The sequence below is a fragment of the Arvicola amphibius genome, chromosome 10 (genome assembly GCF_903992535.2).
Source record: "Arvicola amphibius chromosome 10, mArvAmp1.2, whole genome shotgun sequence".
In the NCBI taxonomy this organism is placed as follows: Eukaryota; Metazoa; Chordata; class Mammalia; order Rodentia; family Cricetidae; genus Arvicola; species Arvicola amphibius.
In genome coordinates, this window is record NC_052056.1 from 97,725,607 (window position 1) to 97,743,868 (window position 18,262).

General features: G+C 50.8%; 1 protein-coding gene across 3 annotated transcripts; it reads left to right on the plus strand.

Annotated features, from left to right (window-relative positions):
* Nucleotides 1-216: 216 nt before the first annotated feature.
* Get4 (guided entry of tail-anchored proteins factor 4) lies at nucleotides 217-17,979 on the plus strand. Of its 3 annotated transcripts, none has more exons than XM_038345299.2 (9): nucleotides 217-444; nucleotides 10,815-10,893; nucleotides 11,201-11,282; nucleotides 11,891-12,040; nucleotides 14,047-14,185; nucleotides 15,471-15,611; nucleotides 15,703-15,778; nucleotides 15,910-15,982; nucleotides 17,629-17,979. In XM_038345299.2, exons 1-9 carry the CDS (start codon nucleotides 278-280, stop codon nucleotides 17,715-17,717), a joined length of 996 nt encoding a protein of 331 aa, XP_038201227.1. In that variant the 5' UTR covers nucleotides 217-277; the 3' UTR covers nucleotides 17,718-17,979. The 3 variants fall into 3 exon arrangements, with proteins under 3 accessions (XP_038201227.1, XP_038201228.1, XP_038201229.1); XM_038345300.2 differs by having other exon boundaries at nucleotides 11,204-11,282; XM_038345301.2 differs by lacking the exon at nucleotides 217-444 and adding an exon at nucleotides 1,560-1,579.
* Nucleotides 17,980-18,262: the final 283 nt, after the last annotated feature.

Below are 18,262 nucleotides of genomic sequence, written 5' to 3' on the forward strand. Positions count from 1 at the left end.
TCTTGTTAGCTCGCGGACCCCACCCCGTCCGCTTCTTCCCCGCCCATGCTAGCAAGGTCCTTTGCAGACCCGCCGGGGGTGTGGCCTCGTGTGACACTGAAGGATCCCGCCAGACTCCGCGGCTCCGCCCCTGATCACGTGCGGACCACGGTGCGCCCGCCCTCACGAGGCTCCTCGCGGCCACCGTAGAGGGCGTGCGGTGGCCGCAGGGACGGAAGCCGGGAGGCGCCGCCGACCGCGCCTGCGACAGCGTCAGCTCTGCGCGGAGCGCCGGCCCATGGCGGCGGCGGCGGCAGCGGCGGCGGCGATGGCAGAGCAGGAGGGTGCCCGCAACGGCGCCCGCAACCGCGGTGGCGTCCAGCGCGTGGAGGGCAAGCTGCGTGCCAGCGTCGAGAAGGGCGACTACTACGAGGCGCACCAGATGTACCGGACCCTCTTCTTCAGGTGGGTGCGGGCGGTGGCTTGGCGCCGAGGCCCCGCCTCCGCTGCTGCTCATTGGCTGGTCTGTGGCGCCCCGCATCCTCATTGGCTCGCGCGGCTGCCTGTCGCGGGTCGGAGCGGGGGCGGCGGGCTTGGACTACTCGGCAGGGCCTCCTCTTCCCTACCTGGCTTTCCCCTCCTCCTCTCTCGGCCTCGCTTCTCAGGGTCCCTACCTTCCTAGTTGCGCAGTCCTTTTCCCCGTCCTTCCTTCCCCTTCCCAGGTGTCCTTCCCCCGCCAACTTCTCTGGCCTCCCCTTCCCCGGGCCTCTCTACTCTTCTCTCAGGCCTCCTCCCTTCTTATAGGCCTCTCTTCCCGCCATTCCTTCTTCCTAGCCCACCCTCTTTCTCGCCTGGCCTCCCCTTGTGTGGAGCCTCCCGTCGGTAATCAGGTCCTGTTCTCAGGCTAGTTTCTCCTGGTCCTCCTGTCTATGGCCAGTGACTGGAGTGGCACAACCGGCTTAAGTGTGGTCATAGGCAGACATCGTGGGCCAGCCCGAGGCCATCTGCAGGGTTGATTCCAGGTTCCTGCCCGTGTGCCTCTGCCTGTTGATAATCCCCTCTTCGACCTTCATTCCTGTGCCGCGTTCGTGGTGTGGGGTTTAGCCTCTGCGCCCCTCAGACCTACTTTTTGTTTCAGTCGGCTTTGTTTGTTTTAGGATAGTTTTAGGTCTATAAAAGGAGTGGAAAGTGCTCATTATTATGTCTGCATAGCGGTACAATGCCAATTACACATTTTCCAGCTACCCATCCCTCTCACCTAGGGTCCCCGTGCACTGTGGGACTCCTCCCACAGTCATCCCCCCCTCCAGCTTGATCCTGGCATGGTGTTTTCTATGGGCTTGACGAAGCTGCCATGACAGCGTGTGACACCTTCCACAGTGGCCTCACTGCTCTGAAGCCCTGTGCAGGGCTGAAGACTCATATTAGTGCTCATGCTTGTTTACATTTGAGGACAGTTCCCACTTTCTCCCCACATGCCCAGAGTGAGCCTGGTAGAGGACACGTGATCAAGGCCACATGTGGGAGTTACCAAGCCATCAAAGAGACCAGCCCTGCAGTATTTCCTTCCATAACACTGCTCCGTCCAGTACCTTGGCAGGTGAGGGGTGAGCCCTGGCATCCTTGGTTTCCAAGACTTGCCATTTGATTTATCTGCTGGGTGGCCTGGATTAGGAGCAGGGGCTTTAGTCACCGACTATCAGCTTAACAAAGATATTCATCCTTGTTCTAATTGCCGGTTATCTACGGGGCAGCCTTGTTGGGGAATTTTCTGTGTACTAAACCGGATGCTATAAATACTAACCAGTCTGGCTATATCTGGTTTCATCACAGTGTCCAGAGTGCCTTTTTTTTAAAACTCTAATTATATTGGGAAGGTACTTGCTTTATCATTTAGTTAAAAATCTATAGCCAGGCACTGTGCCCATGCATTTAATCACAGAAGAGGCAGGCAGCTCTCTGAGTTCCAGGCCAGCCTGGTCTAACTGGTCTACAAATAGTCAAGGCTATTATACAGAGAAACCCTGTCTCGGGGAAAAAAAATTAAGTTTTACATGTAGAAGTGACTACCTAATGATTGATACACTAACTGGTTTTAGTTTTTAATGTTTTTTTGTGCTGCTGGAGATGGAACTCAGGACATCTCTCATGTTAGGCAAGGGCTCTACCTTTGAGATACACTACAGCCCTTTTTTAACTTAGAATTTTGAGGCAGTGTGCCTTCAACTCTGTAGCCCAAGCAGGCCTAGAATTGTTGATCCTCCAGGCTCAGCTTCTTAAGTAGCTGGGATGACAGGCCTATGTCATCAGGCCAGCTGAATGGTTATTTTTCTCTGAGTTGAGCTGTGTCACTGACCAGGATCAGCCAACTGGCCCACAAGCAGTTCTTGAGAACAAAGGAACAGACACAGCTCTGGATTGCAGGAGTTCCTCTATGGAGCAGGCCAATCACTGCTATACTTCTGAAACATTTGGAATACATCCTGGTGTCTTACCTTTTTTTTGGTTTTTGAAGACAGGCTTTCTGATTGTCCAGGAACTTGCTCTGTAGACCAGGATTGCCTCGAACTCAGAACTCAAGAGAACTGCCTGCCTCTGCCTTCCAAGTGCTGGGCTGGGATTAAAGGCCTGGAGAGATGACTCAGTGGTGTAGAGTAGTGGCTGCCCTTCCAGTGGACCCCGGTTCGATTCTTATCAGCCACACGAGTGCTCACAACTGTGTAACTCAGTTACAAGGGATCTGACACTCTTACACAGACATACATGTAGGCAAGATACCAATTTACCTAACAAAGAAAAGAAAAGGTGTGGGCCACCATCCGGTACCATTTTTTGATTAATCAACAAAAGTGGATCTTCCAGAATAAACTTGTTCTTGTTTTAAACCAGCCCTACCCACTGTGACTGAGAACATTCTTGTTAACTTAGTGTTATGTGACCAGAAAGAGTTCCCTTGGTCAAGGTGAACTAGGGATGGTGATGGGCAAGTTCTGCCTCTTCATTGTTTGAGGCCACATGCTATCAGTTTACAAGGAACCAGCCATCAAGAGGACTGGAGGGTAGTGGTCCAGGGACACAGCATTCCACTGGGGCCCAGTACTCGTTACAGAACTTAACTAGGGGGCTGGAGAGATGGCTCAGTGGTTAAGAGTACTGACTGCTGCTCTTCCAGAGGTCCTGAGTTCAATTCCTAGCAACCTCATGGTGGCTCACAACCATCTGTAATGAGATCTGGCGCCCTCTTCTGGTGTGCAGGCATACATGGAGGCAGGATGCTGTATACGTAATAAATCTTTAAAAAAAAAAAACCAAACAGTACTTAACTGGGCCTCAGCTTCCCTGAACCACTTGAGTATGAGGAAAACGGGGGACCCAGGGGTTCTTGTGGTGCTCCACATAGGCTCAGGATTGTTCCATGGGGTAGGACTACCAGAGACGACATAATGCTCAAAGGCACTGGTTTATAAATCTATGTGTTGTTACATACACATGTAAATATGTCAGGACACCTTGCAGGAGTCAGCTGTCCCCTTGAGGGTCAGTCTTGGTGGCAGCCACACTTACCTGCTAAGCTAAGCCATCTCAGCAGTCCTGGTTTTAGTATTTAAAGTGAGTATTTGCTTAAATTTTTTACTTTGAAAACTCGAAGATGGTGATGCTAAAGATGCCCATGGCCATGACCCCTGCTTCCCTCTCCTGCTAGTATTTCCAGGCAGCTTGTTTGTTATTCAGCACAGTTATTTTTACTTGGTTTCTGGTTCTGTACAGTGGTTGAGAGGCTCTCCATCTGTGTGGCTTTCTAGTTCTCTCAACAAAGTATTCTGAGTGATCCACATTTATAGCATATTCTGTCCTTTGAATGTGTCACAACCCCATTTTAACCTCACCACTCATAGCCTTTGTGGGAGTTGGAGAGCCAAACAGTCTATAGAAATTTGGCTTCGGAGACCTCAGTGCCCCCTGACCTAGCCATGGTCCTGTTGTGGCAGGCTACCTTGTCTCTCCAGATGTGTCCCCCAGGAATGAGGAATGTTGGTATCTCAGAAAGTTAGAAGCTGTTTGACTTTCCTGGCATAATAGCACCACCATGCATCCTCCAGGGCCCCAGTGTTGGTTGCTTTGGGTGAGGAGCCTTTCTGCTTTCAGCCTACCCAGTCCCCCACTATTTTCTACTTCCTGTCCTACAAAGTGATAGTGTAATAGTATTCCTGGGGAGACATGAACATCACAGATAGGGAATGACAGACAAAAGTACAGATACCACCAAAGTCCAACTTGGTGAACCAATGAGCTCTATTAGGGTTGCTTACATGAATATGGGTGAGGGGTTACTTACAGGAGCAGAAATGATTCAAAGACAGCTGAATCACCAAAGCTCACCCCAGCATGGGTGACAGCTGACAAAAGCTGGAAACGTGGAGCACACTGCACAGCCTGTAGCCAGTTCACCAGGTTGGAGAATTCCCTTTCCAGGTCAGTTGGTCTGAGCCTCACAGGCAGCTTTCAAGTAGCTGGGTTTGTCCAAGAGTTTCAGCATGCCTTGCAGCTTGTGATTCTTGGGCCCAGTAAAGCCGGTGGGCTTTAGTCTTCCTGAAGCTATGGAGTTGTTTTCTTCCTGAGTTTGAGGAGCTTCCTGCAGGTTGGGAAGCTTCATCTCCCTGAGATGATCCTGTTTTTTCACCTTCTTTTGGCATCCTGTGTGTTAAGGAGCTAGCTTCCTTGCAGGATGGAATCTGGGAGGAAAGTGCTCCTCAACAGGCTCTTCTGGGACCTGCTTGAATTCTTATAGCCCGTAACCGTATTTGCCAAAGTCACATAAAGAAATGTTTAATAAGAAACCCTCCAGTGCATGTTATGCACAACACACCCTTGGGTCTGAGGCCACCAAGTCATGGACATGTGTGCGGGTGAGCATGTTAGATGAGCGCCTTATCCCTCCTTTTGTATTGTTTGGTGTGCGTTTGTGTGATTGCACATTTGAAGGCCAAAGGTCCACTTTGGGTTACTTCATCAGTTGCTTTCAACATTTTTTTTCTTTGAGACAGAGTCTGTCATTGAACCTAGCACTCACTATTGCAGCTGGACTGACATGGAGCAACCCCAGCACTGGGGTTACAAGTACACATAGCCACATCAGGGTTTTTGTTGGTGGTGGTAGTGGTGGTGTGTGTGTGTGTGTGTGTGTTTCTTTTGTGTATAGGTGTTTTGTCTGAATGAGTGTTTGTACCACATGTGTGCCTGGTGCTTACAGAGGCCAGAAGAGGGTGTGAGGTCCCCTGGAATTGGAGTTACAGGTGGCTCTGAGCTGACATTTGATGCTGGAGATCAAACCCGGGTCCTCTGGAAAAGCAGCCAGTGCTCTTAATCCAAGCCATTTCTTTAGCCCCCACATACAGATTTTATGTGGGTGCTGGAGACATGAACTCGGGTCTTCACACTTGCTTAGCATGCAGTTAGCTCATTGAGCCATTTCCCTAGCTCATGGGCCAGCTTCTATCCAGCTCCAATTTCTTCTCTTTAACCAGTACTACATGAATCGTGTAGTCAGGCTAGCCTCGAACTCATAACCAAAGATGATCTTGAACTTCTGCTCTTCCTGCCTCTACCTCCTAAGTGCCACGATACAGGTATGTACAGCCATACCCAGTTTTTGCAGTGCTGGAAATGCAACTTGGACCTCCATGCATGCCAAGCAAGCACTCTGCTGAGCTCTGTCCTTAGACACACACACACACACACACACACACACACACAGTGCTGGGGTGATATGTGACTAAGTGTGTTCAGCCTGTAAGAGCAGAATCAGCTGGAGTCCTGGCACAGACCTTCCTTTGTGGGTTAGATGGCTTCTGTGAGTCTCCTTGGTGCTGACAGAGCTTGTTCCCTGCTGCGCAAAGCTACCTCTGTGTATAGAGGGTGATTTTGAGTGTCACACGGGGCCTTGTGCCTGGAGCTGAGTGTCAAGGAAGGCTGACTACCCTCATCTGTCCCATGGCCTTGGGGCACCCAGCCTGCATAGTCACCCAGAAGGAACACCCCCACACACCCCCAATCCACTCCAGGAATTTTGTGATGAGAAATTTGTTTTAATTGTTGCCTGGGACTTTTATCTTTACAATCTTCCCTTGACTTGCCAGCAAGTAATTCCAGTAAGGTAGGACATGGTCAGTGGGAGATTGAGATCTCGGGAATTTGGTGTGTCATTGAAGGACACTTCCTTTGGTTTCAGTGAGTGTTTCTCTTGCTAAGCCTTAGACAGAAGGACTTGGGAGTCTGGTGTCCTGCACAAGCCACCCTAAACCAGTAAAACAGTACCTGTGTAGTCTCTGTTCATGCTGATAGCAACATGAGGTTGTTTGCCTATGAGCACAGCATTTGAACAAGCATCTCTTCACCCAGTAGGGCACCAACAGACATTTTTTCAAGTCTAGCTTAGTGAACCAGTGAGTTTATTGGGGTTACTTAACAAGAGTGTGGATGAGGGGATACTAAGAGGAGCATGGATGACCCAAAGTCAGCAGCATCATTGGAAAGACCACCCCAGTATGAGCAGTGAATGTATTCCTGGATTTCCAGCTGGATCTGCAGGCCGCTTAGCTGGTGAATATATCTTATTTATCTAGCGGTTCTTACTGTTTCTGCCGCTTTGTGCATCTTGGAAGTTGCAGACTTATTGATACTTGTGATGCTTCTTTACTTCCTGAGTAAGAGTTTCTCATCCCCCTCTTCAGCAGTGCTTGCTGAGGCTTAGGGTGATTTTTCTTCATTTGTGGTTGAATGTTGTACCACTGTGCCACAACAGTCCGTCTGAGAAACTTGATCTGTTATGAGGCTCTAAACTAAACCCCCATTGCAAAAAAGAAACTTCCCTCCCTGACCAGTTGAGGGGCAGCAGCAGTAATCGGTGAGGAAAATACAAATATTTAATTTGACCTGCACAGTCTACCCACTTAACAAAGCAATAGCAGTCATCTTCCCTCGGGACCTGTGGCCTTGTTGGCTGTGGACTTTTGCCCATCTTCCCTGGCATGTTGGTACTGTAGTCTGAAGGGTCCATAGCCTTTCAGACAGTAACAGTTATCCCCCACCAGCCTCAGTGCTTCCTGGCACTACAAAAAGTCTGTGAGTGGGGAGGGAACTTTAGTTGAGATCTAGGCCTTATTCCTACATGTCCTGCAGCCAAAGCATGTGGCATCTTTAACAGTAGGGACTCAGCATCTGGTTCTAGAATGTAGCCTTTATTGTTTTGGGGTCTCCCTGGCCAACGATTTAACAGAGGCAGTTCACACCTGGCAGTGCAGTTTTCACCCAGCGCCCTTACTGTTTCTGAGAGTACCTTTCTCATCCAGTCAGGCTGTCTTTGTTTAAACTCCTTAATTTCTCTTATCTCCTGTTCTACATGCTTTTACACATCTGCAAGGGTTAGCGTTCTGGAGGTGCACAGTTAACTCTTCCAAATAAGTGTCCATGGTCTTGAGCAGCTACGAAGATCCTAAAAAAGAGTTAGTAGCAAGCCTGGACCAGCAGGGAAGTTGTTCTGTCACAAGAGAAATGTTGGAGACAATAGTCCAGTACCATGGTTGGGGGACAGCACCCTATCTGGCCTCCAGAAGCCACAGGCATTTTCCATGAACCATTAATGTCATCCTGGGTTGCTGCTGCCCCAGGACTGCTGTACTTCTTTGTTCCTGGTGTTCTGCTGGGCAGGCTTACTGCTTGCCTTGGCTCCCGCCCAAGAGAGGCAGAAACTCCTGGCTTACCTCTGGACCTGGTTCCTCAGTTTTGACAGGTACTCTAAGTTACTTCCAGACCACTACTGTTGAAAGGAGCCCCAGTCTGAGCAGTCTTTATTCCCAGTGTGCTTTGTGCTGGGGCAGTAACTGCCCACTCTGTTATTGTACTGTTTTTACAATGATGTTTGTGGATTGTTGCTCAGGTTTTAAAGCTTTTGAGAAGCTCGTGAGCACAGCACTTGACTCTGTTAATGTTTTTGCTTGCTATATTTTTCCTGGAATCCCAATTTAACACAGATCTTGCCACATTTGCCATTGAGTGGCCTGGGCACCTCCCTCCCTCCCTCCCTCCCTCCCTCCCTCCCTCCCTCCCTCCCTCCCTCCCTTCTTTCTTTCTTTCTTTCTTTTTTTCTTTCTTTCTTTCTTTCATCATCACTGCTCTCCCCTTTGCTGTTTTCTGGATCTGGTTTACATGTCAGTCATTCAGATATGCTAGAGCTTTTCCTACGCCATGAAGATCACGTCTCACCATGGAGCTAGCAAAGCCCATCCCAGTCCATGGTCCCTGCTCAATCAACCTTGGTCTTGACTCTTCGGTGAACACACTTCTGTCTGACTTAGTGAACTGAGCATTGGGTAGTATTTCTCTCGTGTGCAGTGTCCTTAGTGATGCCTATCTTTCCTCTGCTCTCTTTCATTCCCTGATATTCACGGGGACCTCAGCCAGCAATAACCAGGCGGCCCTCGAAGCTTTAGAAGCCAGTACACCAGGGCTGATTTCTCTCCTGTCACCTAAGTTTGTGCGATCTTTGTCTCAAGGAGTGGCAAATAATTATTTTACCTATTTTCTACACTTGCAGTGCATTCAGATTGATCCCATTGCTCGCTGTGTTCTGCAGCCTCTAGAGCAGTGCAGCAGTAGATGTGACAGGCCTTTTGACTATGTGTTTAAGTCTTTCCCCATCAAGCAGTTCAGATGCTAAGTGCTCCCTTGTAGTTTCTTTGTGTATCACCTGATTCTGCGTTACCCTCTCGGTACAGTTCGCGCGCCACTGTACCATATGTGAGCCGGGCAAGGTCCTGGAGATTGAAAGAACACACAAGAGACCTGGGTCATTCAAAAGGAGATTCAACCTTCGGAAAATCCTTAAATACCTAGCAGCTGCACAAGGAATTCCCAGGAAATTGCCACACCCAAGATGGAGTAAACAGTGTCCTACAGCTAATCACCAGGCGGCAGAGGGGGCACAGGAACAAACAGAATGTTTTAGCTGGCTGACCAGAAACTGTCCTCAAGATGAACCCCGGGAGCAGGAGTAGACCCATGGGCCCTACATCTTGGCTTGTCTGCTTGTTGAATCATGAACTTTTCCCTTTTAAAGGTTGGACTTGTGAGGTCTCTTCTGTAATTTCTACCATGTTCTCTTCTTCCCCAATCTTTCTTCCCAGTCAAGTTTTTGGGTCTCACTCTCATCCTAACTTTTGTCTGCTTTTCCTGCCAGGGGTAATGTAATGGGAAACATTGTGTGTCTTTTCCCACAACAAAAGCTATGTACCTGATAGTGCAACTTGTTACCTTATGTGCTACATTCAAGGACTGAGGTAAAGTCTCTAGTCCATCAGTGGCTTGGGTAACATGCCCATGACATCCAATACCAAGTACAGGAAGATGGCCACCTGTTGGTTCTGCCTAGGAATGGTCTGCTTTCAGAGAGCTTGGCCTTGGTTGCATGTCTTGTCACCCATGGCCTGGAGCATGCACCCACCACTCCAACAAGGAGGTACTCCATTCCATCCCACACGGGGAAAGGAAAACATAATGTATTGTCTCGTCGATAGTCCATCCTTATACAGGTCACCAGTTGTGTGGTGTGACTCTTCCTGCAGAGACATGAACAAATATCTATTCACTACCAGCAGACCAAAGAAATGATTGAACCCACAGCCGGCTTACTAAGCCTTTGAGCTCATAGGGCTTACAGAACAGTGGATGACTCAAAGATAGCTGCATCATTGGCGTTCCCTGCACAGCTTTCAGCTTGTGGGTGGGTCCATTCTCCCCACCAATTGTTACTGTTCATAAAGCCTTGGGGAGAGGCTATGTGAAGTTTGTTAAGTTTCAGGGCCTGACTACGCCGTGTATGTTTACGTCTCTAGGGCTAAGGCGCTCCCTCCAGGAGGGATTACTACAATTTGGAAAGAATAACTACACAGCAGTAAAGTTATCTGCCAGGCTAGTGATGGGACCCCAGAATGCCTGGTAACTCTATGGGGCCACTGCCTCTAGTGGTGCTAACAAGACCCAAGGGTGGTCAGTGACAGGTGACTTCCATCTTAACAGTGTTGCCTTTCATATGCTGGCTTTACTGTCACTGCAGCTACAAGGTGTTTGGGTACCTGTGCCTCACTGAGGGTATCTGGAGGTTGGATACACCCCTAAGAGACATCTATTCAGGTGATGTCACATCATACCCCCAGACTTGATTTGAGTGTTGCCTGTACTATTAATGCTTTTGTATAGTCATTTTAAACTCTAGATTTGTCCATGGAGCCTTGGCTGTGTTCTTGGGTGATGATGGGATACTCATCATACCTGCTGAGTATAAATAAGGGTGAGGGCGTCCACACCTGGGCCTGTACACAGGTTGTGTGGAGGGTGACGACTGAAGTTGGTAGAGTTGCTTTATTGTCGTTCTCTTCAGGGATCTATCCTCAGTTGTCCCCTACATGCAAATCAGTCCTTCTCTTTTGAGGTAGACAGTGCCCATCTTCCCTGTCCCATCATGGAAGTTACATTTTAGTCTGCTCTGGCTTCTCCCTGGGTTATTTGTTGAATCTGGGGTGGAGGGTACCCTGCATGTCCAGGTGGGTGTATTGCTAATAGGGCCCTGTATCCTCAGACCCTTCCCTATATCTGCTGTTCAGAGTAGCTGGCCAGGGCCTACAGCACCCAGCATACTCAGAAGCAGTATTCTGTTAAGTTTTACCTTGACATTTGTAGCAACCCAAGCAGGGCTAGCTGGCACATAGAACACAATGCAAGCACCCCTTGTAGGCATCTGTATGGTACATGGCTGGGTTTTTCTTCTTCCCTCTTTGCAGATACATGTCTCAAAGCAAACATGCAGAGGCCCGGGAGCTCATGTACTCAGGAGCATTGCTCTTCTTTAGTCATGGCCAGGTAAGTGCTGCCACCATGGGGAAAGGCCTGGGGGTGAGGGTGGAGTATATCAAACTGTCCTGGGCTCTGACCACCAATGGCATAGGCTGTTCCTGTGGGACCTTTGTGACTGGAGCTCTAGGCTTGGTTCTGGTTGCCAGTTGCCAGTGACCCAGCTGTATTTTTCATTGGCAAGGCAGAATCCCTAGCTATGTTTTTACAGGTTGTCATCTGCTGAGCCTGCAGCCCCTCTGCTTTACCTCAACTCTTCTAAAGGACTAGGGGACCCTGTTGCTAACCGTGGTTTTGTACGTTAATTGTTCTGCAGCAGAATAGTGCGGCTGATTTGTCCATGCTGGTCCTTGAATCCCTGGAGAAGGCAGAGGTGGACGTAGCTGATGAGCTATTGGGTGAGGACTCCACACTGCGTGGTACAGTGTACAGTAGCCTGTCAGCATGGGCTTCTGTGACTGATCTTCTCCAGAGTCCCTTCACTGCCTCTAGTCCCACTTGGTGTGGGGGGCAGGGGTGGTCTCTGCACTCCAGGACTGATTTTGTCATGGGGTGCTCACACTGGCCATGCCCAGCTGAGCCCATGGGTATACACTACAGACCTGTTGGCAGCTAATCCCACTGAGCTAGCATGTGGCTGCTAGAGCCCTTCCTGCAAACTGCCCTGTGGCCTTCCTGCTGGTCCTCTGCTACCACAGAACTGCCTCCAAGCATGGCCAACCCACATCAACGTAGTCAGAAGGGCAGTGGGCAAGCAAGCCAGAGGAGGCCCCAGACCTACAGTGCATGTGGGACACCCAGCATCACTCTAATGGCGTTTGGACTTTTGTTGAAGTTATATAATGGGAGGGGGTAGTTGAGGAGGGCTGAGACAGGGTCTAACTATTGTATCCCAGGCTAGTCTTACATACAGTACTCTCTAGCCTCTTCACAGAGGGCTAGATTTTTGTTGACGTGGGACACCTCACATGTGCCTTTGGTAAGGGTCTGATTGTGTCATTTGCAGAAAATCTGGCTAAAGTGTTCAGTTTGATGGATCCAAACTCCCCTGAGCGAGTAGCTTTTGTGTCCAGAGCCCTGAAGTGGTCCAGTGGAGGGTCTGGGAAACTGGGCCATCCTCGGCTCCACCAGTTGCTGGCCCTAACGCTTTGGAAAGGTAGGCATGGGATCCCTACCTTCAGCCAGCAGCCGAATCCTCTGTGTACTTGCCTGCTGATAAGCTGGGAGAGGCCATGGGGAAAGCACATCAGCCTGTCTTTGAACCAGCTAGTCTAGTATTTCTGCTTTGGTAGTAGACTGACCCTGGATGGACCCTCCACAGCTCATAAGGGACCCCTGGGGAGTGGTGCTGCTTCCTTTCCAATCTCTGTCCTGGTTGTCTAACCCAGTCAGTCACACGCTCTTCTTCCCATAACCTCCCACTCCTCCTTCCTCAGTGAGCACCCACATCCCATCCCTTTGGTGACTTCCTGCTCTGTAGTTCTCTTAATGTTTATCTCAGTTTGGGGTGAGCTTTGGTTAGATTATTTTCCATGGAGTGGATTGCAGTTGTACCTGGTCTTGGCTCTTGAGTTGGCTTGGGCACAAGACACATGCTTGGTGAATGTCTGCTGGAACCTGAACAGCTCCTACCCAGTGGCATTCCCGGGAAACAGTGTGGATCTGTACCCTGTGAGGGTGGCATTCTTGCTACAGCCCTCCTAATGGGTGGGCTGGGCCTAATGGAGCTTGGGTGAGAAGAGGCATATTTAGAAGTACACAGTGACCTGTGGCACACACCCTCTTTTGTGCATCAGGCTTCCCACAGGTCTGAGGCAGAGGTATATGTCATCCAAAGTTGAGTATAGACTAGTTCTGTGAGCAAGACTTGCTGCTGTGCCCCCTCTGGCTATAGCCATGGCCATCAGAGGGTGTACCTGACCCAGTTCTTAGAGTCCAGCAGCTGTCCAGAGGTACACCCCTCATAGCAACTGTGCTGGGACAGACTTCCTTACGTCCTATGGGCTTATGGTGTCTCCTCCTCCCTCCCTCCTGGGCACTGCACTCTGCCTTCACTCCAGAGGACAGTCAGGACTCTGGAGACTGAAAGATTAGGATCTTCAGGGAAACTCAGAGAAAACCTCCAAGCCCCAGAGCTCAGGAGTGCAGGTGCCACGTGTGCCTACTGTGTGCCTCAGAGTGCTGCCTTCCTCTTGAGAGCTGTTCTGTCCTCCGGCTGAGAGCAAGCTGCCTGTCACCTGTGGCCCAGGCCTTCACACAGTACATGCCTGATGCATGGTCTGTAAACAGTCTGCACGATGGGGCTGCCAGCAGGGATTCTCAGATCCACTCAGCAGCAACATCTGAGAGAGGTTGTAGTGGCTGTGTCCCCTGGGAATGGGTGAGGTACTGAGCCCAGGCCACAGCCATCCCAGGGACCATGGCTACCTGGGGAAGGGGGTTGGGGGCTCCCAAATACTTGCTTCAAGACTAAGTTGCCCAGGCTAGTCTACTATTCACTTCCCAGAGTACCTCGGGCAGGCTGGGAATGAGGGTCTGCCTTAATTACTGCTTGCTCTCTTGCTCTCAGATACCCAAAAGTCCTAGGCAGAAAAGGCTTTTGTGGGTGGGTTATGGGCTGGGGGACCCCAGTTGTTGGTGTTGAGAGACTTCTTTTCTCCTTTCTGTTGTTAAGACTCCAGGAGCAGACAGAATCCCAGGCTCCTTGATCTTACTCAAGATTCCCAGCATTCTCTGCTGTTAGGTCTTAGGGTTAAACATAGCAGACACTGATGCTCTTTACTATGTGCCAAGGAGCCTTCCTTAGCCAGGGCCCTCTAAGTAGTTAGTAGTAGTTACAGAAGAAGTAACTTGCTGTGGACCCAGCTCACATGCATACAAGGGTTGGGCAGACCCAGCAGTTTCACACACTTAGAACAGGGAGAAGGGAAGCTGGGTGCCCGTTGAGCTGTTTGTTGTTGGGTCTCTGAGCTCAAGGAAGCTGGTAACCGGCAGGCGTGAGCAGCTGTGCAGACAGACAGCTTGTTCCAGGGTTAGTGGCCTAGAAAAGGCAGCAAGTGTGCCCAGGGCAAATGGGTTGGGCCAGGGAAGGAGGGGAGGAGTGGGTGGCTCTGTGCGTCCCGTGCTCACACGTGCCCATCTGCAGATTCTTTCCCTTCACAGAACAAAACTACTGTGAGTCTCGGTATCACTTCCTGCACTCCACTGATGGTGAGGGCTGCGCCAACATGCTGGTTGAGTACTCCACCGCCCGAGGCTTCAGAAGTGAGGTGGACATGTTTGTGGCCCAGGCTGTGCTACAGTAAGTGCTCGTGAGGACTTTGTGGGGCCTTTGTGCAGCTGGAGCAGAGACAGCCCTGAGTAGGCTGCCTTGTCCTTAGACTGCAGTGCTGGAGGGAGAACCTCGGGCCCAAGGCTGTCTTTTCAGATAACACAGTGTCCACGGTTGCACTCTGCAAACACCCTGCCTAGGAGTATGCAGCTTGTGTTTGCCCTGGAGGATTGAGGCACGGGGAGGGAAGTTTGTCCCCACCTGCCCAAATCAGGAAGGCACTGCACTTGTTTTTCAAACAGGGTATTTTAAATTACAGATTTATTTATTGACTTAGTGTGTGCAGAGAGGGGAGTTACAGGGACACACATGCTGTGATGTGCATGTGGAAATGTGAGAGGGAGCTTGTTGGAGTCCTCTCCCTCCACTATATTGGTCCTAGGATTGAACTCATCATCAGGCTTGATGACAAGCGCCTCACCTCCTGAGCCATCTCGTCTACGTCTTCAGGCCTCAGCCTCCCTTCCCAAGGAACAGTGCTCTCCTATGGTCATCCACAAAAGTGCTTTGTTGTGCGAATGGTGGCAGGAGGGTCTGCTGTGGGGACCCAGAGCACTGTATTTACTTTTGAGACAAGTTCGTTCTTACTGTAAAGCCCTGGCTGACCGCAGACCTAGAGCAGCTGTCCTGCTCCAGCCTTCCGAGTGCTGGAACTGCAGACATACAGCACCATGGCCAGTTGTCGTGATTTGTACAAAGGAACTGTGTAACATCTCCAGCTCGCCAGCCTGACTCTGGGCGTGCACTGCAGCTGTTGTCTCCCCACTCAAGTGCTGGGGACCATGTTTTTCTTGATGGATTTGGGACCGCTGGGGTAACATCCTGGGCAGAGGCTAAGTCTGCCTAGAGCCCAGCACAGCATCAGGGTCAGTTTCCTACTCAGCCCTCTGCACCATGTGCTCCTATGACAGATGCAGGCAGATGTGGAGAAAGCAGAGGCCATGGTTGAGGAGTGAGTACCCATCTCACCCCCATCTTCTAGCTCTGTTGACCTTCAAAGCTGTTTTCCTTCTGAGGCTTAATTCCTTCACCAGTGTGTGGAAGGATCTGTGCCCTGTGAGAGGCAGCCCCTAGGACTCACCCTGGCCTCCCAAGTGTCCTGCACCCCGTTAGGCCTGTGGAGACACCAAGCATCCAGATAGCGCGGGTGCTACTGTCAGGCGAGGTCTTGTGTGTTGTATTGGACACTTGTGGGCATCTGTGGAAAGCCGAGTCTGCCTGTGGGATTTCACTCATTAGATATTCTCGCATGCAGGTTTCTCTGTTTGAAAAACAAGAACAGTGCACTGGTGGTCTTTACAACGTACACACAGAAGCACCCATCCATTGAGGATGGGCCACCCTTCGTTCAACCCCTGCTCAATTTCATCTGGTTTCTGCTGCTGGCTGTGGATGGGTGAGTGATCTGGGCGGGTGCTGGGTGCTGGGTGCTGGTGTGTGTGCCGCCACAGGTCTCACTGGGAGTCATCCTTGATTCTTAACTGCAGTGGCAAGCTGGCTGTGTTCACAGTGCTGTGCGAGCAGTATCAGCCGTCCCTGCGGAGAGACCCCATGTACAACGAGGTGAGGCTCTTGCACTTGGCTGAGGCTCCCCACCTGGGCAGCAGCTTGGAGGAGGGAGCAGAGCGGGCAGCCCCAGCTGGGCCCTGTGGTTGGGTTCATCATCTGCTGACCTACAGCCCTGCTTCTTGCAGTACCTCGACAGGATTGGACAGCTCTTCTTCGGTGTGCCGCCAAAGCAGACATCCTCCTATGGAGGCTTGCTAGGTGAGCTGTGTGGTCTGGTCCTGGACAGGTGGCCCCCTCAGTCCTTTCCAACCCATTGTTGAAGTCTGTGCCTCTGCAGCTCAGGTTGTCCACTGAGCACCACTTGATGGGTCTGAACTCCAGATATGAGCACCTCCCCACCAAGGCAGGGCAGGGTCAGTGTAGTATGGTCCTCTGGGCATTTTAAGTGTCCACTTTTCTTTTTCTGGTGCTGGATGGAGACTCAGAGAGGTCTTGCACACACGAGACAAGTTTTTTACTACTGACCTGCATCTCCTCCCCGTCTTTGTTCATGTTGTAAGTAATAAAATCCCACATCAGCGTTCAGAATTCTAGCTCTGCTGCTGGCAGGGTGACTCTACAGTCATTGTGCATGGCATGAGCTGTACCATGTGCCGTTATCTGCTGGAGTGTGGATCTTCCGTGCACGTGGTATGAAGACACACCCTGTGTTGTGGAGTGGAAGGAAGTACAGCTGGGTGTGACCATGAACAAGTCCATATGGGCTCTCTGGGCACGAGCTGTGTCCTAGTGACTTGGTGTAGACTGTGACAGTATTTCTCTAGTTTATTTGTTGTTGATGGTTTGTTTTTTGAAACAGGGTCTCATTATATAGTTCTGACTGGCCTTGAACTCAGAGAGATCTTATCTCAGTCTCCTGGATGCTGGGATTAAAGCCAAGTCTGTCACCCTGCCTACCTGTTGTTGGTGCTTGTTTGAGAAAAGATCACTACCTGTAACTCATATTAGCTTTAAGCTCACTTCGATCCACCTGCCTCAGCCTCCTAAGTGCTGAGATCCTGGTGTAAGCCTAACTACATACCTAGCTTTTCTTACGATGTTTATCTCTTGAGCCTGCTGCCTGTGGAGTGTAAGCAGGGCTCAACTGTCGCCAGTCTGAGCCTCAGGGGCCTGAGCGTCGCTGAGGGATTGGCATTTCTGGAAACATTTGTACATATCTCAGTTTGGAGTAGCAGTCAGGGTTGTTAGGATATATACTTGTCCATCCCACAGAGTTTTAGAGCCATCAAGTCCCCTTTCCCCCAGAAATACCACCAGGGAACCCAAGGGGCCACAGGGAAATGCAGGCAGAAGAGCATCTACATCCTTGCATAACACCCACCCACTGTCTCTCACTCTCAGGGATAGAGGACTCTTAGGGTTACAGATACGTGGTCAGTGTGAGTCTGTGCGTTTGAGATGTGCACACAGGAGGTGGGTGTAAGGTATCAGATGTGGCCTTGAGGCTCTGGTTTGCGTGCTGTGCAGATTCTCTGGTAGTCATGGGACTTGAGCTGCTCCTTCATGGCTTCCAGACTCCTCTGCTGGTGGAGGTTTGGGGTTTGTCTTGCCCCATCCCTAGTCATCAGGAACATTCCTAGTGTGACCTCCAAGAGCTGTAGCCAGCTGGGCCTCTGGGCTCTGTTTTCCTACAAAGCATGGCAACCTGGGCATCAAGCTCCTCTGCGAAGGTGGGACTTCCAGAACAGCACTGTTTCTGGGTATTGACAAATGGCTGGGTGTGTCTTGTCTAGGCAACCTACTTGAATGTGGTGACCTGGGTAGTGGATTCCCTGGGGAGGTCAGGCCTCCAGGACAGCACTGCCTCTGTGCATTAATCATCACTGGCCGGTGTCTCCCTCTAGGGAACTTGCTGAGCAGCCTCATGGGCTCCTCAGAGCAGGAGGAGGGGGAAGAGAGCCAGGATGACAGCAGCCCCATCGAGCTGGACTGAAGCTGCCTGGCCAACATGGAGATGCCCATGGCCGGCACCACTGGGACGGATTCAGTGCCAGGCTGGGCACGAGGCCCCTTACCAGTGGGCTCCTGCTCCACAGCCGGAGGGGCCACCTGTGCAGAGTCTGTCCCTATTTATGTATGGTGGCTGAGGGCTGTGTGGCCAGGACCAAGAGCAAGGCCCAGCTCCTGCTGGCCAACCGTGTTCCTTCAGATCACCCACAATAAAGCGCAGGCCTTGCTGCAGCACCCCGCTGCCATCCTTGTCTCTGGTTCCTTGGGGAGGGCTGCAGGGTGACAGGCAGCCTGGCGTCAGCGACTGGTATCCCTTCTCCTGTGTCCAGTGCAGCCGTGGCATGCTGGAGGAATGGTGGCCACTGCTGTGAGCCAGGCAGGATCCTGAGTCCTGAAGATGAGATCGGGTTTCTTGTTTGTTTGAATTTTGTTTGGACACAGAGTCGTTTTGCAATCATGGTGAGCTTCCCAGGATCAGAGCACATGTGTTGTGGTGGGCAGACTCCTTGGAGGTCGCAAGCAGCTGGC

Bases quoted from the DNA above. Each gene is read 5' to 3' on its own strand.
- Get4 (XM_038345299.2), top strand. From the start codon at position 278: ATGGCGGCGGCGGCGGCAGCGGCGGCGGCGATGGCAGAGCAGGAGGGT. The intron at 11,283-11,890 runs GTGAGGACTCCA...TGTCATTTGCAG, and splicing joins CGTAGCTGATGAGCTATTGG to AAAATCTGGCTAAAGTGTTC. The intron at 12,041-14,046 runs GTAGGCATGGGA...TTCCCTTCACAG, and splicing joins GGCCCTAACGCTTTGGAAAG to AACAAAACTACTGTGAGTCT.